The 26,544-nt window shown below is 51.0% G+C and overlaps 2 protein-coding genes across 5 annotated transcripts in view; one reads left to right on the top strand and one right to left on the bottom strand.

Moving 5' to 3' along the window:
• The window catches only part of TESK2 (testis associated actin remodelling kinase 2), a 130,338-nt gene extending 107,254 nt beyond the window's left edge, over nucleotides 1-23,084 (top strand). For all 4 annotated transcript variants that reach the window (XM_047789247.1, XM_047789248.1, XM_047789249.1 and 1 more), the window contains exons 5-11: nucleotides 7,261-7,407; nucleotides 19,296-19,378; nucleotides 19,603-19,687; nucleotides 19,931-20,014; nucleotides 20,233-20,319; nucleotides 20,990-21,107; nucleotides 21,419-23,084. In XM_047789247.1, coding sequence (XP_047645203.1) covers nucleotides 7,261-7,407; nucleotides 19,296-19,378; nucleotides 19,603-19,687; nucleotides 19,931-20,014; nucleotides 20,233-20,319; nucleotides 20,990-21,107; nucleotides 21,419-22,122 — 1,308 coding nt within the window. In that variant the 3' untranslated portion in view covers nucleotides 22,123-23,084. The remainder of the gene's footprint in view (nucleotides 1-7,260; nucleotides 7,408-19,295; nucleotides 19,379-19,602; nucleotides 19,688-19,930; nucleotides 20,015-20,232; nucleotides 20,320-20,989; nucleotides 21,108-21,418) is intronic.
• TOE1 (target of EGR1, exonuclease) lies at nucleotides 22,869-26,514 on the bottom strand. Its single transcript, XM_047789251.1, has 8 exons — nucleotides 26,382-26,514; nucleotides 25,496-25,638; nucleotides 25,368-25,408; nucleotides 25,122-25,218; nucleotides 24,837-24,995; nucleotides 24,315-24,574; nucleotides 23,949-24,108; nucleotides 22,869-23,868 (listed from the first exon to the last, which is right to left on the bottom strand). The coding sequence occupies exons 1-8, from the start codon at nucleotides 26,431-26,433 to the stop codon at nucleotides 23,248-23,250; spliced, it is 1,533 nt and encodes a 510-aa protein (XP_047645207.1). The 5' UTR covers nucleotides 26,434-26,514; the 3' UTR covers nucleotides 22,869-23,247.
• Nucleotides 26,515-26,544: the final 30 nt, after the last annotated feature.

Raw genomic sequence — 26,544 nt, forward strand, 5'->3', positions numbered from 1 at the left:
TTCTCCAGTTGGACCTCATCCTCACGTGATGACATCGACAAAGTACCTTATTTTCAAACAAGGTCACATTCACAGGTACCAGGGCTCGCAATGGAGCATATTTTTCGGAGAGACGTCATTCGACACACAATAGATTATATGATCCCTTTACCTGTAAACCTTTATTGGTCTCCAGGACCCACCGAATCAGCTGTAGATGTTTCATCTTGGTGTTCCAGAATTTCTACACTAATAGCAAATATAGTAAGAATAGCAATAATAGCAATGAACACACGGAGAACTTCCTTGGACGTTGTTCTAATCATTTTACACATGAATTCATTGCATCTTCGTAACTCTGTGGATTAGGTTCAGTTATTATTCCCACTGTATAGATGAGTGTTAAAGAAAAACTAACCCAGAGTTACACAACTATTCAGAGGTGAAATTCAGTCCTAGGCAGTCTAACTCCGCAGCAGTGTGGTGGCTCTACCACTACCCTGTACTGCCCACCTTAACCTTTTAGCGCCATCCTTTCTCCTCTACTTATACTTTATGCAGGGAGGAAAAAAAGGAATAACTACTAATCTTTGTACTGTATGCTTCTTTTTTGGGGGGACGGGGGGGTCATGCCCATGGCATGCAGAAATCCCTGGGCCAGGGATCTAACCCACGCCACAGCATTGACAATGCCAGATCCTTAACTTGCTAGGCCACCAGGGAACTCCTAGAATGTCTTTCTTACTCCCAACCCTACAAATGGGCTTCCAGGAAATGGAACTGAATCCTCAGTGGGTGAGCAGCCAGGCCTATGTGGAGAAAAGTCGTTCCTGGTAACGAGATCAGCGGTGTGTGCAAATGTGCGCCTACGCGGGAGTCGGACCCTCAGAAGCAGGAGTGAAAGGCTTTGTGTCCCATGCAGAGGACTGCGGGTTTTATCCTAAGCGCGTCAGTGACTAATTTTAACAGGGACATGGCTTCAGGTTGGCATTTTGGAAGGATTATCTTGGCTCTATTGAGGAAGGTGGATTCGAATGGGGGCTAAGTCTATTCAAGATGTAAGAAGGGGAAAAGAAGACTAGTTAGAAAGCCGATGGAGGGAGTTTCATTATGGCTCAGTGGAACACGAATCTGACTAGCATCCATGAGGATGGGGGTTCGATCCATGGCTTCACTTCGTGGGTCAGGGATCCCGTGGTGCTGTGAGCTGTGGTGTAGGTCTCAGACGCAGCTTGGATCCCGAGTTACTGGGGCTGTGGTGTAGGCCAGCAGCTGTAGTTCCAATTCGCCTCCTAGCCTGGGAACCTCCGTATGCTGCGGGTGCAGCCCTAAAAAGCAGAAAGAAAGGAAGGAAGAAAAGGGAGAGAGGGAGGAGAGAGGAAGGAAGGAAGGAAGGAAGGAAGGAAAGAGCAAGCAAGCTAACGGGATGACCCGGGGAGGGATGATAATAATAAGATGCTGAGAGTGAGCAGAGTGAGTTGTGAACTGTGAGCTAAACACTGTGCTCACATACTTTGTATACCTTCTGTCTTTTAATTATTCCATGCCTTTGATTAAACACCAAATCTTGTTGGTTCTACCTCTGCGATGTCGCCAGATACCAATCTCCTCTCCACTCTTGCTGCCTTTGTTACTTCTCACCTGATAATTCTAGAACCTTCCTAACTGTTCTCCCAGCCTCAATTCTTAGCCTTTCCGTGTGGTTTGTACATAACCGTTAGAATGATATTTCTGTGTTGCATATCTCATCATGTTATTGTCCTGAGTGGAAAAAATTGATTATGTGACATCTCGACTAGACTGTGAACTAAGGGCAGGGACTTGCCCCACGTAGCTCTGTGTTTTCACATGGGAGGTTTTCAGTGTTTGGGTAGGTAGATGGATAGATAGATGAATCTTCTTCAGGACAACCCTGCTAATTAGGTGGCAGCAAATGATCTCTGTTAGTTGTGTGGCAGCGCATTTATCTGCCTTAGATAAGTGCGCCAGCCCTAGGCTAATTAGACGGATTTTTCAAAAAGGAATAATAATTCTTACAGTTGGTATTTCTTTCTTAATCTCTCTGCATATGCCTTTGACCCACTGTTCATAGATAAGTTTGTTTGGTTACAGGTGTCAGTCCATTGATAATTCAAAGTTGTTTTTTTTTTTAAAAAGTAACCATTTTGTCATGTTCTTCTGACTAGTTTTGATTGGGTGAAGTTATGATTAGAAAGAAAAGAATAGAATCAGCGAGACTTGAGAGCGGGAGCCCTGGGTGTAGTGACTGTTACCTCAGCACTGCCTTGTGCTGCTCCAGAATATCCTCTCTTTCTTTTCTTTCTTTCTTTCTTTTTTTTTTTTTTTTTTTGCTTTTTAGGGCCGCACTTGTGGCATCTGGAGGTTCCCAGGCTAGGGGTCTAATCGGAGCTGTCGCTGCCGGCCTACACCACAGCCACAGCAATGCCAGATCCGAGCCATGTCTGAGACCTACACCACAGCTCACAGTAATGCTGGATCCTTAACCCACTGAGCGAGGCCAGGGATCGAACCCGCCTCCTCATGGATACTAGTTGGGTTCGTTAACCACTGAGCCACGATGGGAACTCTGTAATTTCTTGAATAATATTTGGTCCCCAAGACGCATTTGTTTATTGAGCCTTCTGGGAAAAGGGTCTTTATTGAAATGAAGTATCAAACACAAACGAAATGGCAGAAACTCTGACATTTTATTAGAGCACGAGGAGGAAAGACAGGTTTTGGCACAGGTAAAGCTGAGGACCAGTCAGTCACTGAGAGGCATTAAAGTACCTATAACACATTCGATTGGCTCATATTGTAGTTTTCTTTTTTTTTTTTTTGTCTTTTTGCTATTTCTTTGGGCCACTCCCGCGGCATATGGAGGTTCCCAGGCTAGGGGTCGAATCAGAGCTGTAGCCACCGGCCTACGCCAGAGCCACAGCAACGCGGGATCCGAGCCGCGTCTGCAACCTACACCACAGCTCATGGCAACGCCGGATCGTTAACCCACTGAGCAAGGGCAGGGACCGAACCCGCAACCTCATGGTTCCTAGTCGGATTCGTTAACCACTGCACCATGACGGGAACTCCCATCATATTGTAGTTTTCTGAACTTGAAAGGTGACTATGTTTTTTGGTGGAATTTTTTTTTTTTTTTTTTTTGGCCACACCCAAGGCATGTGGAAGTTCCCGGGCCAGGGATTGAACCTGCATTGCAGCTGCAGCCTGTGCCACAGCTGCGGGGGCAACACTGGATCCTTGTGCCAAAAGGGAACTTCCAGAACTTGAAAGTTTAAAAGAGCAGGAGTAAAAATTATAAAAACCTAGTAGGCATTTAGATGTGTTGCCAATGCCTTAGGTTGTTTTGTGGGCTCCCAGGGGAGCGGTGTGGAAGAAAATGAAAGCAAAGCAGCTGTTATCCGCAACCCAGAAAGCTGAAAGTGTTCGAACAGTTGCTCTTGCCTCTGCCTCCCACAGAGGGATTTGTTCAGAGGACACACCAGCTGAGTCTGCATGGGGATTTGCTTATGGGGAAGTGGACATTTCGACTAATGGGCACACAGCGTGTGTAGCAACTTAGAAATCTTCCTTGTTGGCAGATCTCAAACTTCCTTTCCTCATACATGCAAAAAGGTCTTGAGACACTGAGAAGTTGTGGTTTCTGAAGGCCCAGAGGGTTATCAGCCCCACCGAAGAATTATTCACAGAAGGCAGGCCGGAGAAATGGGTTGTCACGACAAACTCCATTTGGTTTCCCTCTGCGGTCCTGGTTTGTGCATTTTTCATCTTGGCTGGAAAAGTCAGGCTCACCAGCCTGTGTGGTTCCTCCCCGTGTCTCGCCTTGGTCCTCTGCTCTCCACCCTGTGGCTTGGTCTGCGGATGTCTCAGGCCTTCAGAGCCATGGCTGGACGGGGTAAACGTGTGTCTCTGAACCAGAATCGGGAGTCCTGGCTTAGCCCGCAGAGAGCGCACAGACAGGCCTTTCAGCAGGCTCTTCTGCCTGGCCCTCATTTGGGAAACCTGCATGGTTCCTGAAGTCAGGCCTTCTGTGTCACACGGTCACCATGCCGGAGAAGTGAACCGCTGCCTCTTCATGTCTTTTTCGCTCTCAGAGCGAAAGAAATTTGTCTGTGTGATCACCTGTCAGCTTGGAATTTACAAGTTCAGCTGCTCTTTAGCAAAGGAGCACCTTAGATGCGAACCGTGAACAGATCCAACCAGAGTAAAGAGAGGAAGGCACAGTGCAAATGCCGTCATTACGCCTCGTTTGGAGATTTCCAAAGATGGATTATTGAGCAAGATGAAGCAGATCAACAGGTTTCCCTTTTGAGAAGTTTGGTGTATTTTTAGCCTTTCTCTCTGCGCTGCCAGACCTGATTGGCTTCATCCAAGCATCTGACGTGCTGTGTTGTGCTGCCCCCAATTGGTGCTTTTTGGTATTTATGTTACCACATCAGAAAATCTCAGATTATGTAGAATTTACATTTTTTCTTAGCACTTTCATATATTTATGTTCATTCAGTTCCTATGAGAACACTGTGAGTCACATGGATTGAGGATTGTCATACCTACTCTGCAGGTGGGAAAACTGAAGGGCAGCCTTATTAATTGATTTGTGCAAAGTTTTAAAAGGCTGCTAAGAGGCAAAATTGAACTAAAATTCAGATTTCTTTTCTTCTATCCAATTAGGTTCCCTAGTCTTTTGTAAAATTATTATCACCCCTCCCCCTTTTAAAAAAAGGTATGAAGTGCTTAATTTTAGGCTTAGAGGAATTTCCCCCTTTTTCTCCCTTGGAAGGAGGAGGGATATAAGACGTCATGTAAGGTTTGAATAAATTCATGATTAAATTGGCAAAAAAGTTGAACTCCTGTTCTGCATGAGGTTCTCTGACGCCAGATGCCACAACCTCTAACTCTCCAGGATAATGCAGGAGTAGAGCGTCAGCCCTGGAGCCAGACGGGGTTTGAGCCCTGGCTCTGCTGCTTAATAACTGGGTAACTTTGAGCAAGTTGTTTAAGCTCGAAGTGCCTTTTGTAAAATGAGACTAATTGCACACTTACCTCAGGGTTATGTGAAGATTAAATGATGCAGTTATTGGAACATTCTCACAAGTAGTGCCTGGCACAAAGTAAGCACCAAAAATATATTAGCTATTGCCGCCGCTGCTGTTATTATTATTTATTACTACTACTATTATTATTATTTTTAATCCTCACATATGCTTGAGCCTGCTGGAAGTCAAATTACTTTTTTATCTTTTTAGGGCCGCACCCGAGGCCTATGGAGGTTCCCAGGCTAGGGGTTGAATCAGAGCTACAGCTGCCGGCCTACGCCAGAGCCACAGCAACACCAGATCCAAGTCGAGTCTGCAACCTACACCACAGCTCACGGCAACGCCGGATCCTTAACCCACTGGGCAAGGCCAGGGAGCCCCAACCCGAAACCTCACGGTTCCTCATCGGATTCATTTCCGCTGCGCCATGACAGGAACTCCTGCTGCTGTTGTTATTATCTCTGTACTAATAGGCTTATTTACTAAAAAAAAAAAAAAAAAAAAAAAAAAAAAGGTAAAGCAGCCTTTCACGAGTACGTTGGAATAATGAACACCCGAATTTCTTGACCGTCTGCTCGTAGTTTTCCCTTAGCCTTGTCGCCCACTCACTCCTCAGCTCCCTGTGGTTTTACTCTGGTCTTAACCGCTTTTTTGAAACTCCTCTGGCCATGGCTGCCAGCGACTTCTTAGCTGAAATTCAGTAGACACTGTTCAAGCTCATCTTACTTGATCTGTAGCATTTGATTCTTTTCGTCATTTCTTCTTTTTTTTTTTTAATTTTAATGACTTTTTCTTTCTTTCTTTTTTTTTTTGTCTTTTGGCCATTTCTTGGGCCGCTCCTGTGGCATATGGAGGTTCCTAGGCTAGGGGGTCCAATCGGGGCTGTAGCCGCCAGCCTACACCACAGCCACAGCAACATGGTATCCGAGCTGCGTCTACAACCTACACCACAGCTCACGGCAACGCCAGATCCTTAACCCACTGAGCAAGGCCAGGGATCGAACCCACAACCTCATGGTTCCTAGTTGGATTTGTTAACCACTGCGCCACTACGGGAACTCGTAACATCGCCTCATCTGAAATCTCGCTCCTCTCCTTATGCTCTGGACCCTTAATAATAGCGCCCAGGGACCAAGAGCCTACAGTCAGCCTAGGTCAGCTTTGCACTGCCCTCCTTCCCCCTCCAGGCAGTCATCAAATGATGAGATTTTTTTGATTCTGCCCTCTAAATCTTGAATCTTGCTGTGTTCCAGTGTCTCCATGATTGCTCTAACTCTGCATCCTTCTTTCACCAGCAGTCTTGCCATCAGCTCTTAACCTGTTTTCCCCTCGCCATATTCTCCACTCTAATCTTTCTGTCTTCCCATTGCTAAAATCATCTTTTCTTTAAAAAGCACATATGGACATGTTGCTCTTTTGCTTCCAGGGGTTCTTTTGTTCCCTACAAGCAGCGTAAGGTCCATATATCTTAGCAAAGCGTATTAGCCTCACCTGCCTCTCCTATTCATGCTCTGGCCATATTGAGTAAACTAGTATCTTGAATACATCATGCTCTTAACCTATAACTTGGCATATGCTGCTCCCTCTGTGTGGACTGTCTTCTTTTTTTGTCTCTTCTAGGGCCGTACCTGCAGCAGATGGAGGTTCCCAGGCTAGGGGTCTAATTGGAGTTGAAGCCACCAGCCTACACCACAACCACAGCAATGTGGGATCCGAGCTGCGTCTGTGACCTACACCACAGCTCACAGCAACGCTGGATCCTTAACCCACTGAGCGAGGCCAGGGATTGAACCTGCAACCTCATGGTTCCTAGTTGGATTCATTAACCACTGAGCCATGACGGGAACTCCACGTGCGGACTGTCTTCTTTCCTGCTCCCCCATGTCATCCTTTTGACTCTGTTTCCTCTGTACAGCTGTCTCCAGCATGCCCAAATGGACTTAGTAACTTTATCCTCTGTGCTGGATGGTGCTGTGGTACCTGTGCAGAGCTATATTTTAGCATTTACTACATGATGCTGTTTGTCTCCAGCCCTTAGTAGATTTTGATTGTCTCAAAGGAAGGTATCTTTGTGTGTAGCACCTATCATTGTGCCCGGATGCAGGAGAAATCCCTCAGTAGCTTAAAAAAAATACGTAGTTTCTGTCTTCTAGGTGTTTGCATGCTAGTGCTTTCACCACTAAACGTTCCTGTCAGATGGTAGCAGGACTTTCCTTCTGTTTTGCAGTATATCAACTCCGGAAACCTGGAACAGTTGCTGGACAGTAACCTGCATTTGCCCTGGACTGTGAGGGTGAAACTGGCTTATGATATAGCGGTGGGCCTCAGCTACCTTCACTTCAAAGGCATTTTCCATCGGGACCTCACATCTAAGGTACGAAGTGTTTTGTTTTTGTTTTTTTTTTGGGGGGAGGGTGTCTTTTTTTCTTTTTAGGGCCACAGCTGTGGCATATGGAGGTTCCCAGGCTAGGGGTCCAGTTGGAACTGTAGCTGCCAGCCTACACCACAGCCACAGCAACAGTGTCTCCAAGCCGCATCTGCAACCTACACCACAGCCCACAGCAATTCTGGATCCTTAACCCACTGAGCGAGGCCAGGGATCAAACCTGAGTCCTCACGGATGCTAGTCGGGTTCGCTAACTGCTGAGCCACGATGGGAACTCCTAAGGTATGAAGTCTTTACTTGCACAACTCTTTGATTATTTGTTTTTTGTCTTTTTAGGGCTACAACCTCGGCATATGGAAGTTCCCAGGCTAGGGGTCCTAGGCTGTAGCTGCTGGCCTACGCCACAGCCACGGCAACATGGGGTCCGAGCCGTGTCTGCAAACTACACCACACCTCCCAGCAACACTGGATCCTTAACCCACTGAGTGAGGCCAGGGATCGAACCCACGGCCTCATGGATACTAGTCGGGTTTGCTACCACCAAGCCACAATGGGAACTCCTTGCACATCTCTCTGGGACACTGTCTTTCATTCCTAAGAAAGCTGTGTAAAGAAACTAGTCATGAATGTGCTTCAGAATGATGGAAATCTTTTTGGAGTTCCCGTCGTGACTCAGTGGTCAATGAATCCTATTAGGAACCATGAGGTTGTGGGTTTGATTCCTGGCCTCACTCAGTGGGTTAAGGATCCAGTGTTGCCATGAGCTGTGGTGTAGGTTGCAGACTTGGCTGGGATCCCTCGTTGCTGTGGCTGTGGTGTAGCTCTGATTAGACCCCTGGCTTGGGAACCTCCATATACCTCAGGTGCAGCCCTAGAAAAGACAAAAAAACCCCAAAGAGTGATGGCAATCTCTTATAAATTTACCATTTAATCATAGAGGATACAACGGATTCCTATGTGTAGCCAGTCCTTAGAAAGCCAGTCTCGGCTCACGGCAGGTAGCTTTCCTCGTTGAGCCTGGCAGTACATCCATCTTGAGAACCTTCACTCATGGCCTCACCTCCTGAACAGGTATTGCAGGGGCAGATGGCATGAGGAGCAGATGGCATGAGGACGCTGAAGAAATTCTTGCCCTTTGGGAGTGACAGCAGTCAAGGCAGTATGGGAGCCTCTCTCTTAGTGTCCTCTCCCCGGCCTACAGCAGGAGTTCAGTGATTTTTAGTCACTCGAGTGCAGAGTTTGAAGGCCACAATGTGCTGACCCATTTTCTTTCTGTGTGATTGAGTTTCTGCCGTCCTGCCAGCTCGTCTTTGGTGTCCGATGCTCTCTATCGTGTTCTCTTGCTGTCCAGATTGCTGTGTGACCAGGTTTGAAAAGAGCTGCTTTTAGAGGAAGTTGGCCTTACTACAAGACAGACACCTCAGGGCCAAGTAGCACAGAACGCCACCTGCCAGGGCGTTCATAAATAGTACTGTCTGATCACTGATGGGCGAATTATAAATCATCTAATATAACTTCTGTCCACAAGCTGATTTAAAGTCTTCTAGGGAGGTATGTAGAAGTTTTGTACCTGCCCAAGTATAGCTGTCATTTCACTCTGCACCCTCCATACATGCATATGCACATGCACATACATGCATACATGGATTCCTACAGCCCTTGGTCACGGAGGAGGGGTAAGAGCCTGTCACAAGAAAAAGTTTGCAAAGAATACAAAAACAGCCTGCGCTTTCAGAGCCCCTCAGGCCAAGAGCAGCGAGTCCTGGCTAGCTCACATTACAATGGTTCTGGCGGAGTTCCTGTCGTGGCACAGCGGCAATGAATCTGACTAGGAACCGTGAGGTGGCAGGTTTGATCCCTGGCCCCACTCAGTGGCTTCGGGATCTGGCATTGCTGTGACCTGTGGTGTAGATCACAGACACGGTTCAGATCTGGTGTTGCTGTGGCTGTGGTATAGGCTGGCAGCTGTAGCTTTGATTCGACCCCTGCCTAGCCTGGGAACCTCCATATGCTGCGAGTGTGGCCCTAAAAAGCAAAAAAAAAAAAAAAAAAAGGTTCTGGTGTTCCAAATAGCAGTACTGTCCCTGAGGACCCTGTGTGTTAGTTTGTAAACTATAGCACAGAAAACAGCTTTGGGGGAGTTCCCCTCAAGGCTCACTGGTTAATGAATCCGACTAGGAACCATGAGGTTGCGGGTTCCATCCCTGGCCTTGCTCAGTGGGTTAAGGATCCGGTGTTGCCATGACCTGTGGTATAGGTCACAGATGCGGCTCGGATCCTGTGTTGCTGTGGCTGTGGTGCAGGCCAGCGGCTACAGCTCCGATTAGGCCCCTAGCCTGGGAACCTCCATGTGCCACAGGTGCAGCCCTAGTAAAGACGAAAAGACAGAAAAAAAAAAAAGAAAAAAAAAGAAAAGAGCTTTGGGTAGGTGGTTATAGGGCCACTAGGCGTGTGGCAGGACCATTTGTCGTCAGCTGCCCTGTTGGGACATGAAGCCTGGCAGGTGGAATCTGGTGACCAGCTGGGGCCTGGCTGTGAGGAGTCTTTTATTTTCAGTGGTAAATGCGAGGACTGGGCAGTTGAATGGCTGGGGCCTGGGCGGTGGCATCTTCTCTGTTTATGAGCCTTTCCTCCTTCCTAGAATGTTTTAGAAAGGCAAGCCTAAGAAAACCGCACTTGTGGAGTTCCCTGGTGGCTCAGCACGTTAAAGATCCAGCATCATCACTGCTGTGGCTCCGCTTACTGCTGTGGCCTGGGTTTGGTCCAGGGCCGGGAACTTCCACGTGCTGTGGATGCAGCCAAAAAAAAAACAACCCCAAAAAACGACCAATCGAACAAACTATACTTGTTCCAGGCAAATAGCAACTAAAATCAAACTGCTGCTTCCTACTCAGAGAGTATCGTTTCTTCCAAGGTGGAGGAGGTCCTGACCAGTTACCCATCAGTCACACAGCTCTTTCCCCGAAACCTGCGTGAGTGTCTGTCCCCGGCGCCCTGGATGGAAGACCATTCGAAAAAGATAATTTCTGGCCAGAGGTAGTCTTGTCGGGAAATACCTGAAGACTAGTTCACAGCATTTTATAACTGAGTGTTCAGCTGTAGGTTTTCAGAGAGGGGAAGCATCACGAGGCTGGGCAGTTAGGCTTTCTGGAGGAAAGTCCTCCACTACCAGTGGGCTCCTAGGGACTCAGTCATATTCTCTTCTGAGCCCCCAAAACACTTGGTCCCATTGTGCACGTATCCAGGTGTGGTTCTGTGTGGGGTTGTCCTGTTGTATGTATTATAAAAATGACGAAGCTTTCTGGCCTGTAGGGTGCGAATGCTATTCTTGGGTTTTCCTGATAGGGAGTAGGTATTCCCATATTAGCTGGTTTGAAATGAGGAACTAGGAACTAGGAACTTGGGGGAAGAACTCTCTGGTATCACTGGGCTGTGCTTTCTTGGGTGTGAACCTTAGGTGGTGGCGAGAACAAATGACTTGGCAACCTGAAGACAGGCTGGGACGCACACTGTAGGGAATCTTGGGTTAAAGAAAAACAAGTGAATTTTAGAAGCCAGACTATCCAGTTCGAGACTGTCTGTGTTCGTTGCCCTTTTATCATCTCTGAGCTTTCGGTAAAGTTTTGTCCAAATGTTTCCGCCTCCTGGTGCTATAGGGCTTAAGGAGAGGGCTGGGTGTCCACAGCTAGGCCAGAGCAGCTCCACCCAGGCGACCTGTGTGGCGGTGACAGTGGCCATAAGAATGAGACACCAAAAAGAGAGAAATAAGGCTAAGGAAGCAGAGTAGGGCTTTGAAATTTCCAAATTATCAATTCATTGTCTACTTTGGATCTGATTTTGATTTCTTTAAGGACAGTAAAAGGTTTACTTGTGTGTGTGTGTGTGTGTGTGTGTGTGTGTGTGTGTGTGTGTGTGTGTGTGTGTCTTTGTGATTTCTTGGGCCGCTCCCATGGCATATGGAGGTTTCCAGGCTAGGGGTCTAATTGGAGCTGTAGTCGCTGGCCTACGCCAACAGCCACAGCAACACTGGATCGTTAACCCACTGAGCAAGGCCAGGGATGGAACCCGCAACCTCATGGTTCCTAGTCGGATTTGTTAACCACCGAGCCACGACGGAAACTCCAGTTTACTTGTGTTTTAGTGTGTACACTTCCTATTATCTGATGATTCTGTTGTAACTGTCTCTTCCACCAACACATGAGTTTCTCGAGCGATGCTCTTTTGTTGTTGTTGTTGCCTTTTAGGGCCACACCTGAGACATAGGCAAGTTCCCAGGGCAGGGGTCGAATCAGAGCTGCAGCTGCCGGCCTACACCACAGCCACAGCAACACCAGATCCTTAACCCACTGGGTGAGGCCAGGGATTGAACCCGCATCCTCATGGATATTAGGTTCGTAACTTGCTGAGCCATGGTGGGAACTTCCTCCCTCAAGTGCGGCTCTTATTCATCATTTTTTTCCTAGTACCTAACCTGAGCCGGTCAGAGTAGAGGCTTCCTGGCCCTCTTTCAGAGAATGTGCTGCATGGCACCGAGGCTAGAACAATTGCTTGAGAACTGAGATTTTGAGTCCCAGACCCAGTTTCCTCCCACCTCTTCAGATGACTTCCGTGCTCTTGGGACCTTAATGTTGCCAGTCTGTTGACCTCACAGGAGCCGTCTGGACCCCTCAGACCAGAGCTGACAGGAGGTGTTTAAAGTAGAGAGAACAGGAGTTCCCATCATGGCTCAGTGGTTAATGAATCCGACTAGGAACCATGAGGTTGCAGGTTCGATCCCTGGCTTTGCTCAGTGGGTTAAGGATCTGGCATCGCCATGGGCTGTGGTGTAGGTCACGGACATGGCTCAGATCCTACATTGCTGTGGCTCTGGCATAGGCTGGCAGCTACACCTCCGATTCGACCCCTATCCTGGGAACTTGCATATGCACCCTAGAAAAGACAAACAATTAAAAATAAAGTAGTGAGAACAGTTCCAGGTGGGTAAAGAAGAGAAAGAAGCACATGCCTTTTTTTTTTTTTTTTTTAAAGGCTGCACCCATAGCACATGGAAGTTCGCAGGCTGAGGTTGAATCAGAGCCGTAGCTGCTCAACTCAGTGGGCTCAGCGTCCCACGTTGCCTTGGCTCTGGGGGATCCGAGCCTCATCGTGTCTATGATCTACGGGCAACGTCGGATGCTTCACCCACTGAGCAAGGCCAGGGATCAAACCCACATCTTCATGGCTACCAGTTAGGTTTGTTACCACAGATCCACAACGGGAACTCCGGAAAACTTTTTTTTGCTTTTTAGGGCTGCACCCACGACATATGGAAGTTCCCAGGCTAGGGGTCAAATCGGAGCTGCAGCTGCCGGCCTACACCACAGCCACAACAGTGTGGGACCCGAGCTGCGTCTACAGCCTACACCACAGCAACACCAGCTCCTTAACCCACTGAGTGTGGCCATGGATCGAACCCACATTCTCATGGGTACAATTTTATTACCGCTGAGCCACGACGAGAAGTCCCGGAAAACTATTTTTCGTTGTTACAGGAACAGCTTTCGCTCAGAGCTAACAGTAACAGACTTGGCATTTCCATTCAGGTCATTTTGGTCAGTGCCAATGCTGTGCACCTGTTTTAGGAGACCTCAGGATCTGCTCTCAGGTGTCCACGTTGGCCCAGTCTGAGGGTTTGTGTTGGCTTCCAGAAATGCGTTCAGGGCCACCTTTTGAGTCTCTCATCAGCTTGGTCCCCATCATGGAAAGTGGAATGATTGGTGTGTGCCTGACACGTGCTTCTGAAAGGAGCCCAGTTGCTCCAGCCGTCCGTCCGAACTTTCATATGACAGACTTAGGCTGAGTTCTTTCCGTGTGTCCATGCTGGGTGAGGGATACGGAGATGAATGGGCTCGTTCCCTGCCCTTGAAGAGGCAGACGTGCTGGTCTCTCTTCCACGGTGCGATGTGTTACAACAGGAGCCAGGACAGAGAGGAACGGGCGCCAGGCAGCGGAGCAGCAGAGCAGCAGTGCCTGGGCGCCTCTTTGGACCTGAAAAGGTCACCTCTCTCCTCAGGGCAGTCCGGCCGGGCCTTTCTTGTGTCTGCTGCTTACTGCAGGCACACTCCTGATTAGACCATTCTTCATCCTCCATCGAACAGACTTTCTGTCCCACACAGCCTGAAAATGAGTCTGGCTTCTTCAGAACCCCGCAGTGGTCTGAGCCTCATACCTTGTGCTCCATAGTCACGTCGTCTGTACCGGGGCCATGTCCAAGGTGGGTGAGAAATGCAGGCATCACATGAGGTCCCCATGGATGAACCAACAGTGGAGGTAGGGGCTAGTATCTGTCCCAAATGAGGGGGTCTTGCGTTCTCTTCTGGTGCAGTGGGTTAAAGATCTGGTGTCGTCACAGCAACGGCTCTGGTCACTGCTATGGCTCAGGTTTGATCCTTGGCCCGGGAACTTAGGCCATGGGTGTGGCCAAAAAAAAACAAAACAAAACACAGCAAACAAATGCAGGGGTCTTATTTTACTGCCTGCACAAACAGCACTGCCTTCTCCATGGGCTCTGGCCCGATGCCATCTTAAGAATACATTGTTCCTGCCATGGCCTTGCTGTCTCTGGTGGAAAGCTCTTCAGCCAGTTCCTGCAGAGAGACCAAAATCATTAGGAGGGAGCCCTCTAGAATCAGGAGGCAGTGTCTTTACCACTTACAGCTGTAAGCTTCATTGTTCTCATCCTGAATGTAAATATCTCAGATCTGCCCACCTGACAATGTGGTTTTGAAGAATCACCTGGACTGTGTTTATGAAAAATGTTTTATAATTGGTAAGTCGCCCCGCAGACAGAAGTAGGCAGTGTTTCCCTTGCCCAAGGGGCTAGGAAATATTCTCTAGGCTAATCCTTCTGAAGACATCCCTGCTTTGCTAAAGTTTACAGTCTACAGCTTACAGTAGCAATAGACTGGGACTGTGGAAACAAGTACTGTCATTTAATGTCAAATGCTAAAGTTAGGGAGAGGAAAATGTATAGGGTGCTTTGAAAAGGATATTTAACCCAACCTGAGGAGTTCCTGTCACGGCTTAGTGGTTAATGAACCTGACTAGGAACCATGAGGTTGCAGGTTCGATCCCCGGCCTCGCTCAGTGGGTTAAGAATCCGGCATTGCTGTGGCTGTGGTGTAGGCTAGGAGCTATAGCTCCGATTAGACCCCTAGCCTGGGAACCTCCATATGCCACGGGTGCGGCCCTAAAAAGACAAAAGATAAAAAAAAAGAAAAGAGTCTGGTGACTTAGCAGGTTAAAAATCCAAGTAATATCTATGAGAATGCAGGTTCGATCCCTTGCCACACTCAGTAGGTTAAGGATCAGCATTGCTGCAAAGTGCAGCATAGGTGGCAGATGTGGCTCAGATCTGGAGGTGTGGCTGTGGCTGTGGCTGTGGCAGCTGCAGATTCGATTTGACCCCTACCTCCAGCAACTTCCGTATGCTGCCCTAAAAAGAAAAAATAAAATAAATTTAACCCTTTTAAAGTACATTTCAGTGGTTTCAGTCATCACCATTATCTAATTTCAGCACTTTTCATCACTCTAAAAAGAAAGCCCCGTACCCTATTCTCTCTCCAGCCTCTGGAAACCACTCATCTTTTTTCGGTTTCTCTGGATTTTCTTATTTCTTATTCTTATTTCTTATTTCTTTTTTTTTTTTGTCTTTTTGCCATTTCTTGGGCCGCTCCCGCGGCATATGGAGGTTCCCAGGCTAGGGGTCGAATCGGAGCTGTAGCCGCCAGCCTACGCCAGAGCCACAGCTACGCGGGATCCGAGCCGCATCTGCAACCTACACCACAGCTCGCGGCAACGCCGGATCGTTAACCCACTGAGCAAGGGCAGGGACCGAACCCGCAATCTCATGGTTCCTAGTCGGATTCGCCACGATGGGAACTCCCCGTCTTATTCTTATTTCTATTTCTCATTTCACATACATGGAATGATGCAATGTCATTGCTGGCTTTTCAGTAGGGGAGTAACACAGATCTGCATTTACCAAGACCACGTTGGCAGAAATGAGGAAGCTGGGTTACGGAGCGCAAGTCTGGCATGTTGTGATGTTCGGGGAGGACCTGACCTAGGGCAATGGGAATTCAGATAAAGAGGGAGGGACCAGTTTGAAAAACACGTAGAGGCTAAAATTACTTAGAGTGAGAAATCGCGAGTGCGCCCCAGATAGCTAAAGTAGCAAACTGGATGGAAAGTGGCAGTGGCATTTGACGTAAAAATCCAGCTGAGTGGGCTAAGGATCTGACATTGTCATAGCTGTGGTTTGGATTGTTGCTGTGGCACATGTTCGATCCTTGGCCTGGGAACTTCTGCATGCTTCAGGTGCGACCCCCTCAAAAAAAAATATATAGCTAGGGTTTTCATTTGGGAGGAAAAAGATGAGTTCAGGTTTGCATGTTTGGAGTTCAGCGTGAATAGTCCAGGAGGAGATGTCCAGAAATAGACTGGGTGTGCAAATTGGGAGCTTGAGTGTAAAGGTCGGTGCTGAAGTCATGCATTTGGGAGACATCAGCGCAGAGGCGGTAATTAGAGAAGAAATGTGGTAGAGCCTCCACAGTGGAGCTCAAGCTGTGGGCCCAAGAGAGAACCCTGAGACCATGATCCTCGAGGGATGGGAAGGAGAGCCAGCCCTGGAATGTACAGCGAAGGAAATCCACAGTGGCACAGAAGCCAAGAAAGAAGAATCACAAAGGAACAAGAAGAGGAGTTCCCTGGTGGCCTAGCAGTTAAGGGCTTGGTCTTGTTCCTGCTGTGGCTTGGGTTACTGCTGTGGCTCAGGAATTTCTGCATGCCGTGGGCATGACCAAAAAGAACTAGGCTCTAATAGCTAGTCTGTTAGTTCCAGGACCACAGCTGCTTGGTCTCTGCACATCTAGTACTAACAGGAGTCCTGAATCTTATGTAAAAACACCAAAGGAAATAATCTGCCTGGCAGCGTGTTCAGCAGCAGAAAGAACAAGTGACATAAGGACTGATTGTGTCTACTGAGTTTAATGCCATGGAACTCACTGGGATCTTCAGTGGGAACACTTCCAGCAGAAGCCAGGGAGGAAGGAGTGGGAGATAAGGAAGTAAAAGCAGCAGGTGTTGCCAGCCAAACTTCACCAGTATAGACCCCATAAGGGCAGGTCGGGCGTTTGCTGAAAACCCCCCTAGGAACTGATGGTCAAGGTTCCTCCCCATTTCCCTTATCACCTCAGGGAGAGACTTCTAATGTCAGCTCTTTTGCCTTTCAGTATATTCCATCTTTGTCTTTGGCTCCAGTGCCTGGCTATTGGCTATGGAGAAGCTTGCTTGCTTGCTTGGAGCCGCACCTGCAGCATACGGAAGTTCCCAGGCTAGGGGTCAAGTGGGAGCTGCAGCTGCCGACCTACACCACAGCCACAGCAATGCGAGGTCCGAGCCACATCTGCAAGCTACACTACAGCTCACGGCAATGCCGGATCCTTAACCCACCAAGTGAGGCCTGGGATCGAACCCGCGTCTTCATGGATGCTAGTCAGATTCATTTCTGCTGAGCCACGACAGGAACTCCACCATGGAGAAGCTTTAAGAGAGGCAGTGGTCACACTCCAGTGTTGGGCTAGGCAGGCCTGCCCCATGTTGTAGGGCCCTGATCACCCCTGCCTTAGCCATTTCTCAGCTGCTCAGAGAAGCTGCTGTGACGTCACTCACTCCCGGATGGGGGGTTTGCAGTGACAAGAGGTCTCCACGAATGTGAAGATGCACAGAAATGGAACAGCTTTGATGGGGCCGTGTGCTGTGGCCATGTTCTAGTCCTTACTTGCTGCTCCCAAGCTGAATTTAACAGGGTTCTTTGTGAGGCTACAAAGCAAATAGTACATAGGACTTTAGACTGAGCCTTGGAGACAGAAGCCTGAGTTGTTGGTTAAAGAAGAGGAGGAGAGGAGTTCCCGTCATGGTGCAGCGGAAACAAATCTGACTAGCAACCATGAGGATGCGGGTTCGATCCCTGGCCTTGCTCCGTGGGTTAAGGATCAGGTGTTGCCATGAGCTGTGGTGTAAGTCGTGGTGTAAGGAGGGGAGAAAAACAGGTGACAGATCTGAGCCGCCACTGCGTCACAAGCCAGTGCTCAACATAGCTCAGGCTTTGGCTGGCTGATAGGCAAGCGGGCCTAGAGCCCATCTTCTCACAGAAAGTGAAGTCAGGGAGCTGGGGTGGGGGTGGGGCTTGCTGAGCCAGCGGGACTGAAGGGAGGGTTAAAGCCGGGACAAGCAAAAGGACAGTCCTGCTTAGAAGCCGGAAACAGTATGTCTCCCAGGGATCCAGGGTAGGAGAGGATGTGATGACCTCACAGCTCAGGGAAAGAGAATAGTGTGGTGGCACCAAGGCCGGAGTAAGTGACTAATTTGTCCCTGATGTGGCGTAAGCAGGTGACGTTGCAGGGCTTGGCACCTGGATGCCAGGGGGAGGAAGAGAGGGAGGGCTGGTTCGAGGGATAGAGGGTCTTGCTGGCCCCAGAAATGTCCCCGTGAGCCAAGGACCCCTGCTCTCTGCTGGCTCTGGAGGAAGGGGGGTGCGGGTGGAGGGCGGTGTCTTCTGAGCCAGAGTAGTTCAGGGCCATTTTGAATGCAGCTATCTTGGAGAGAGCTTGTTGCTGCTTTGTGTTTATTTTCAAGTCGTGTGGGTCCGTCCTGTCTGTGAGGGCAGCAGCATTTGTCCAGTGAGCTTGTTCTGAGCCTCTCACGAGGTGAGGACCGGGAGGGAGGAGGGCCCACACCCGAACTTGCTCCTGATGGCCCCTCTCCTTGGCCGTAAGAGGAAGCGCCACAGGGGTGGAGTCAGAGTTAAGGTGAGAGAGAGATGAAGATGAGAGCTGGAGAGGTCGGGGCCGCAAGAGCCAGCCTGTCCTAAAACACACAGAATTCTGAGGTGAAAAGAATTGGGAGAACCTTCCAGACGGTGGGGAACAGTGTAGGCAAAGACAAAGGCTTCCCAAATCAATCTCGTCTGTGACACTTTGCCTGAAGATGTGTACATAGTGGCACCAGGGACACAGAGGAGGGAGGGAGTTGGTTGGTTTGAGCCAGATCACGGGCTTTTAACATCGACAGGAGACTGGTTGTGATTTTGTGGGCAGTGAACGTTCGTGTGGGCTTGGGTGCTTGTCCTGTGCTTACGTTACTTGGCAAAGTCAGGCCTGGCCTTTGGGTCTGTGCATTCGGAGGGAAGCATGAAGGGAGGCCAGAGGCCTGCGGGTCTGTCTGCCTCCACTAGATCATAAGCTCCAGGAGGACAGGTTCTGTTCACTGAGGTATCGCTGACACTTAAAACCATCCCTAGCACATAGGAAGCAAAGATAAATATTAATGTTTGGGGAGTTCCCGTCGTGGCTCAGTCGTTAAAGAACCTGGGTAGTGACCATGAGGTTCCAGGTTCCATCCCTGGCCTCGCTCAGTGGGTTAAGGATCCAGCGTTGCCGTGAGCTGTGGTGTAGGTTGCAGATGCAGCTCGGGTCCCGCTTTGCTGTGGCTGTGGTGTAGGCCAGCGGCTACGGCCCCAATTAGACCCCTAGCCTGGGAACCTCCATATGCTGTGGGTGCGGCCCTAAAGACCAAAGGACAAAGACAAAAAAAAAAAAAAAAGGACTTGTGTATGAAGCATGACATGAATCCTAGGGCAGCCCCAAGACCCAGCCCTAACTCGTCTCAGGTGGCTATCTGAACCCCTAGGACTGGCCACTGGGGTCAGCCTGAGCGTGTGTGTCACCAAGGAGCAGAGGACGTGGTGCCCTGCGGCAGGGAGGGCTGGTGGTAAGCTCTGTGGCTGGCTGGTCCCCACTTCTGAGCCACACTGTCTTCTTCTTTGGGAACCCCAGAACTGCCTGATAAAGAGGGATGAGAGTGGTTACTCGGCAGTGGTAGCTGACTTCGGCCTGGCTGAGAAGATCCCTGATGGCAGGTGCGTAGCCCTCATGGGTGCTGGGGTCACAGAAGGGACTGAGGCAACTGGAAGACTCCAGCTCCCTCTTCAGAGGCCAGGACTTGGTCACGGCCCAACCTCAGCTCCCTCAATTCAGTCGGTTCGAGTGTGTGCCCATCCTTGACGGAGAGGCATTCCCAGGGGTCAGATGTCCCCGGCACCTGCCAGTGGCGGGCTCATTTCCATGTGATCTCACCCCACAGCACGGGGAGTGAGAAGCTGGCTGTGGTGGGCTCCCCCTTCTGGATGGCGCCGGAGGTGCTCCGAGATGAGCCCTACGACGAGAAGGTGAGTCTGGGGACGCCGAGGCCTGGTTCTCTGAAGAATCTGTTCTTAGTGGGAAGGGCCCTGGATCACCCTGCACCCCGCATCTACATCCTTCCTGCCAAGAACAGGGCTGGCACCTGTCAGCTGCCCAGCCAATGGACTGAATGAAACATGGACAGGAGGGCGCAGGCCTGGGCTGGGGGTGGGCAGGAACCCCACCTCTCCCTCCACTGAGAGGGAATCAGCGATCTCACTACCCCCCAGGCGGACGTGTTCTCCTACGGTATCATCCTTTGTGAGATCATCGCCCGCATCCAGGCTGACCCCGACTTTCTTCCCCGAACAGAGGTGAGCTGTAGGCATGGATCAGGGCCACTGCGATGGGGCTGCTTTGGAGGCTCTGGGAGTGTTTTGATCTTGGGGTGGAGTTGCTGGCACTCAGTCTCCTTCTACGATGTAGCTGCTTCTCTGGGGGCGGTTCCCGGCCTCTCCCGAGCAGGCCAGGAAGAGGGATCAATGCCCATCTGCCCGTGTTCCAACTCCCTCCCCACCACACCCACCCACAGAACTTCGGGCTGGACTATGATGCTTTCCGGCACATGGTGGGAGACTGTCCCCCGGACTTCCTGCAGCTCACCTTCAACTGCTGCAATGTGAGTATCTGTCCCCCTGGCTTTGGCTGGGGCTGGCTGAACTGTCTTCACCTGGTTAGGCCTGCAGGGAGAGGCTGCTAACTAACCTCACAAGAGTGACAGTGTCCAGGCTCCCTCCTCTGGGCCTGCCAGACTCTGGACCAAGGAAAAGAAAATTGCTCTGTATGACCCAGTCCTTATGCTGTAGTGTACATCTGCCACCCTTGCCTTGGATATTGATGGAGATCTGGTCAGGTTTTAGGTGGATCCAGCTGGTCCCAAGGCCCACGAGAAAGGCTCTCGTGAGCCTTCATTTTATGTAACTCTGGGGCTGGACCTACCTTTTACGACTCAGGAGTAGCTGGGCCTTGTCCAGGTACCTTCCAGAAACACGTAAGCTGCAGAGCTCAAGAAAGAATAGAACCAACCAAGGTGGACATGCCCTCCTGGAGGGTTCCACGCCAAACGCGGGGTAGCGCATGTACAGACAGGCTGCTGAGACAGGGGAGCATTTGGGACAATAGCATCTTCCCAACCTTTACTCTGGGACTCACTCTTACGGTCTGGGACTCAGAAGAGGCCTCTGAGGTGCACTTCAGAATCTTAAAGAGATGCCAGAGTCAGACTCAAATGCTATCCTTGGGATGGAAGATAGGAGAGCAGGGCTAATGGCTCATGTGGATGACTACAGATGGACCCCAAACTTCGCCCTTCCTTTGCGGAAATTGGGAAGACATTGGAAGAAATTCTGAGCCGCCTACAGGAGGAAGAGTTGGAAAGAGACAGGAAGCTGCAACCCGCAGCCAAGGGTAAGAGATGAGATCAGAATGTCCAACCTGACCCCAAGCGGGAGGGTATTAGGATGGGGGGTGGCCTCCCCCTCTTGGGCTGTGATTGCAGGATCCCATGTCCAGAAGAAATGCAGAGGAGAGATGACAGAGAATGTCCTGGGGCTGTGAGTCCTGTGCCTCCCTTGAGTCTGTTTTCTCACTGTCCCCCGGTGAAACGGGGACAGCAGCACCCACTCTGCTTTCTAGTTGGTAACACTGTGGTAGGCGGTGCTGCTTCCATCGGCTCTGACTAGTGGGAGTAACCCCTGACTTGACTCGTTATTCTCCAGGACTCTTGGAGAAAGGACCTGGGCTGAAGCGACTGAGCTTACAGGACAACAAGATCCCTCCTAAGTCCCCACGCCCAAGGCGTACTATCTGGCTGTCTCGAAGCCAGTCAGACATCTTCTCCAGCAAGCCCCCACGTACAGTGAATGTCTTGGACCCCTACTACCAGCCACGAGGCGGTGCTGCCCGCGCCCCCAAAATCAACCCTTTCAGTGCTCGCCAGGACCTCAAAGGTGGCAAGATCAAATTCTTCGACCTGCCCAGCAAATCTGTCATCTCCCTGGTGTTTGACCTGGATGCGCCAGGGCCTGGAAGCACGCCTGTGGCCGAGTGGCAGGAGCCCCTGGCTCCACCGGCTCGCCGGTGGCGTTCTTTGCCTGGTTCGCCAGAGTTCTTGCATCAGGAGGCTTGTCCGTTTGTGGGCCGAGAAGAATCACTATCTGACGGGCCCCCCCCGCTCCTCAGTAGTCACAAGTACAGAGTAAGAGAGATCCCACCATTCCGAGCACCTGCCCTACCAGCTGCTCCAGCCCACGAGGCCATGGATTGCTCCGGTCCCCAGGAAGAAAATGGCTTTGGCCCCAGGCCCCCGGGGCCCGGTCTATGTCTTGCAGGTGCCCCTGAGGAGATGGAGGTAGAAGAAAGGCCAAGAGACTTGGCCGTCTCTGGCACAGGCCTGAAAACCCAGGGAGAGCAGGATGGGTGAGAGGGGGTTAATCCCCAGCTCACCTTGGGGCTGGACCTTCAGCCGAAGCCACAGGGTCCCCCTGGTGCACAGCCTTGACTCTTCCCTGGGGCCCACAGAGCAGGCAGGCTAAGCCAAGCCAGGCTCAACTTCGGGGCTCCCGGTGCCCGTGGCTGTGTATGAGAGGTGAGGCCGCAGCAAGAGGCCTTCCTAGTTAACTAGGGCCAACAGCTGACACCAAGCCTCTGCAATCCAGCAAGGAGCTCTGGCCCCCACTTGATTGCCCCGTGCACATCCCCAGACGGACCAGAGGACTCCTAGTTCTAGTGTGAGCTGGCAGGCAGCTACCACCCCAGGTTCTTCTCCTACCCCAGGTCTGCCTCTTGCGCTTTCCTGGGGCGTATAAGCTAGTGGCTGGCATCTGGAGCTGACCAGGAGACCATCAAGGGCATGGCGATTTCTCAGACCTGAAGCCTGGGGTGCCTCTTGCCAGGATGTCTAAGACACTTGAATAATTGCTGTTTGCACTTACTGCGCGGTCAGGCCACGTCACTACATTTCTATGCAAGGGGAGGGCGAGGCGGAGTGGTGGTCGTGGCTCTCAGCTAACTATTCAAAGATCTTTTCCAGTTGATGAATCTATTTTCATATTTATGAAGGAGTCTCAATGTTCTGCCCTGTAAGACTTTCAGCCTTGTGGCTGGGAGTAGGGCTGGTCTTGTAGGCCCGAGGGCCTGCTCTGTATTTGTCAACACGTCACACGCCCGGCTGGTTAAATGGTTTATGCGTGGACTGATGTCGTCCCTTTCTGCTACGGGAACAGTCTGTCCTTATAGAGCCACAATAAGAAATAACCAAAGATGAAGCTGGTCAAATATTTTCATATCTTGTTTCTGTTGATTTTTTTTTTCTTTTTTGTAAAACTTTCCCAAGACACTTTGAGATTTAAAAATAAATAAAGTCGGTGTTACAGGTGCTGGTCAGCTTTCTTGTGTGTGCCCCTTATTCCCCAACCTCCGGTGTAAAGAGAGAGGACGAGGAGTGACGTGGCAGCGTCTGCCAGGCACTCACGGCTGAGAGAGATCCAGACCCTTCTGTTTCACCCTCAGCTTTGTTCCGGGCCCTGAGTGCTGTGTAGAAGTTGGGTCAGCCACTGCCCCAAGCCAGCTTCATCTTCTGGTTATGGGCTTTTGAGGAACGGGAGAACTGGCTTTTCGCCACGGTGAGGGGGACAGCCTTGCCACTCAGGTATACCTTGTTGTGGCATTCAGGTAGCCATGGTCCAGAGCTACAGGGCTGGAGTCCTTGGCCCACTCCCACATAGGCCATCACGTAGCCTGTCATGAAGGCATCAAAGCCAGCCCGATGCAGCCCATCCCCAGGCACTGGGTTAAGACTGCCTTGACTCTCTGGTGCTTCTGAGGCGGTCACGTCAGCTGGTGCAGGCCTTGTTGCCTCAAGCTCCACGTCCAAGTTGTTTTCGTGGCCTTGCTCAGAGCCAGGCTGGTTCCCAGCCTCATCCTCAGCCACCTCCGGCTCACCTTCCTCAGGCTTCAGGCCTTCCCCACAGACCTGCTTGGCGGGAGGACCACCCTCCGTTTCCCCAGGGGTCTGTCTCGCAGGCAGGCTCAACAAAGCCTTCGGCCGTTTTCCCCTACGTCTTCGCCGACGCCTCTTGTCTTCCACGACAGCCTCGTCAGTGTCAATAATAAGGTCAATATCATGGGACCGAGGACAACGTGGTCCCAGGGGGCACCAGCCATAGGCCTGGAAGCAGGGAAAAAACCTTAGAGAGGGGTTCGAGGCATTAAACCTCCCTCCCCCAGGAAATAGGCAGGTGCTCTCACCGAGAAGTTGTCACAGATGCTGGTGGAGTGGGGACGGTAGGTTGCAGGGGGCATGCAGCAGCGATAGTCAATGTGGGCCCTCATGCTAGAAGGATAGCTGCAGAACTCCAGGGTAAGGTGTGGGCTGCCAGCTGCCCTCTGCTTCCCATTTTCCCGCTCACTGCAACACACAAGAAGGTACCCGTCCCTGAGCATATAAGCTCTGTGAGAACAGGGTGTTTGTCTGCTTTGTTCACTGCTGAACCCTGAACCCTCAGCACCCAACACAGTGCCTGGCACATGGGAGGCACTCAGTAAATGTCTGAAGTGAGTGAGATAGTCAAGATAAAACCAGGCCCCACCCTGTTCCCTCAACCAGTCCCTCACCATTTCCGGAAGGCATATTCTAGGTAGGAGGCCACAAAGCGGGCGTGAAACTCAGCAGCATATTTGGTGTCATAAATGCCAGCTGGGAACATTTCACACAGGTCAGCAGTGAAGGTTCCCAAGCTCTCGGGCAGGTGCGCATAGAAGTGCTGGTACAGGAACACCAGGTCTATAAGACCGTTGTGCAACACCAGGGGCCGGCGGGCCCGGATCAGCTCCAGGAACAGGGTCCTCACTGACTGGCTCTGGCTCTCATCACCCTGGGTGGAAAGAAAGGGGTCACTGGGAAGGACAGAGTCCCCAGGGGAGCCTCTTTTGCAGGACACATACATCCCAGGCTCCCTCACTTGGAAAGTTCTCCCCTGCTGTCTAACGCTCTTCACCAAGGTATGTTTTGTTTCCCCAGCTGTCACGAGTGACGCCCCATGTGCCTAAGAAGCAGATCCTCCCCCAGGCACCCAGCCGCAAAGAGTAGTAAGAAATGAAGTCACAGAAAGGGCCGCCTCAAGGCTGGAGTCCTACCTTGTCATTGCCCTTGTGGTAGGGGATGCCCTGGGCATACTGCCGGTTGAAGTTGAAACCATGCTGGACCAGGAACTGCACAGACTTTGGTTCTATGACATACTCCTCCATGCACAGCAGGGTCAGATTGAACACCTGGACCAGGTATGAATGGTCGCCCTGGGAGAGAAGGAGGTTCTGCTGCGTCAAGCCTTGGGAGGAAGAAACCCCACAGCTGATGTTCTCTAGGATCTCGACCCTCCTCCCCCAGCCACAGACCTGGGAGAGGGTGAGATCAGCCCCTACCTTGTCTGGCTGGTGCTTAAAGCAAGCGAGGCCCAGGGAGAGGATAGAACGGGTCCTGGCAGCATGACACACGGCCTTGTAACGTTCCTCGATGCACCTTGGGGTTGAGTTTGGGGGTGGCTGTGGCTGGGACTTAGTTAGCCTCATGACGGACCCAAACCACCCAGGACTGTGACCTCCACTCCAGGGCTGAGCTCTGCCCCTCCTGCCAAGGCTAGGACTAAAGAGATCAGGGCTTACACTTACTGGTTCAGCAAACTCTTCCGGTCCCCAAGCCCACTCAGTTCCTAAGCGTCAGCAAAGAGAGAGCTGTGTTAGGTCCGCAGCACCAGCCCCCTCACAACCACCGGCTCTCCCAGTTCCCCAGCCCTCACCGTGTCCACAGCCACAAAGCTAGCTGTCTTTATGGCCAGCAGGAGGGATGGCCACATTTCCTTGAAGTTGTCGTTTTGAACATCCACCACGGGAACCTGGATTGCCAGCTCCTCCCCATATTTTGTGCTTTGGTGGACACCACCTGGGGGTAAGGAGGGTGAAGACGCTCAGGGCCCATGAGAACAAACACTAAGCTAGGCCATGGCTGGGGGCAGAGGCAGGGGCAGTTTCTCTTTAGGCAAGATATGGCAGCTTTCCCCTCAAGCCTTTGTATCACTTATGCTCAATACACAGGCCTTGGAGTGCACAGTGCCCCGATTTTGGGGAAAAAAAGCCCAGGTCTTTCAGAAGATTCTGAGGCTGGGAAAGTGTCTTCCTCCTCAGCATCAAAACCTGTGAAAAACTAAGGTTGGGCTCGATGATCTGTGAGGTTCCTTTTCCCCACATCCTCTACGAAATCTTTTGCGAGGATGGAGGACCTCGGCTCCTTTAATATCCTGCAAGGCTCTACAGCACCGTTCCCGGGGCACCTCATAGCCACAAGCGGCAGTAGCCAGTGCGCGCGCAGAGCCTGATAAATTACGCCCGCATCCGTCCCACTTCCTGCGGCCCACAACTCCCCACCCGCCCCGCTTAACAGAGCCTTGAGCTCCGGACTGCATCTCCCGGCACGCCCCTGCACGTCCCGACTCCGCGCCAGCACTCCAGACTTCCGCAGCCAGCGTCGCGGTGCACGCCGGGACTTGTAGTCTCCTCGTGGCTGGTCCAGAAGGAAGCAGCTAGTCCTCTGAAACTTGAGGTCGGTTTCTTCGAACAGTGAACCTGAGGCCCTCCCACCCCGCCAAACGTACAGGATTTTAAAGCTGTCCCCGGGAAGCCACTCACCGTCAGAAACGGCTGGAGCTGAGGCTGCGCCATCGTCACTGTCGGCGGCCATGACACCGCGAGTCTCTCTTCAGTATAGTCAGTGGGTCCGCGGGACTTCCGCTTCGTCCCCTGGCTCGGCTCTCGCCGTCGGGGAGGTGGCGGGGCCTCGTCTCGCCCCCTG

The sequence above is a fragment of the Phacochoerus africanus genome, chromosome 8 (genome assembly GCF_016906955.1).
Source record: "Phacochoerus africanus isolate WHEZ1 chromosome 8, ROS_Pafr_v1, whole genome shotgun sequence".
Classification (NCBI taxonomy): Eukaryota; Metazoa; Chordata; class Mammalia; order Artiodactyla; family Suidae; genus Phacochoerus; species Phacochoerus africanus.

What these genes read in the sequence shown, in the direction of transcription:
- TOE1 (XM_047789251.1), bottom strand. Translation starts at nt 26,433, where the DNA reads ATGGCCGCCGACAGTGACGATGGCGCAGCCTCAGCTCCAGCCGTTTCT. An exon ending in AGCTCCAGCCGTTTCTGACG is followed by an intron (nt 25,639 to 26,381) that starts GTGAGTGGCTTC and finishes CCTTACCCCCAG; the next exon opens with GTGGTGTCCACCAAAGCACA. An exon ending in TTAAGCACCAGCCAGACAAG is followed by an intron (nt 24,996 to 25,121) that starts GTAGGGGCTGAT and finishes CTTCTCTCCCAG; the next exon opens with GGCGACCATTCATACCTGGT.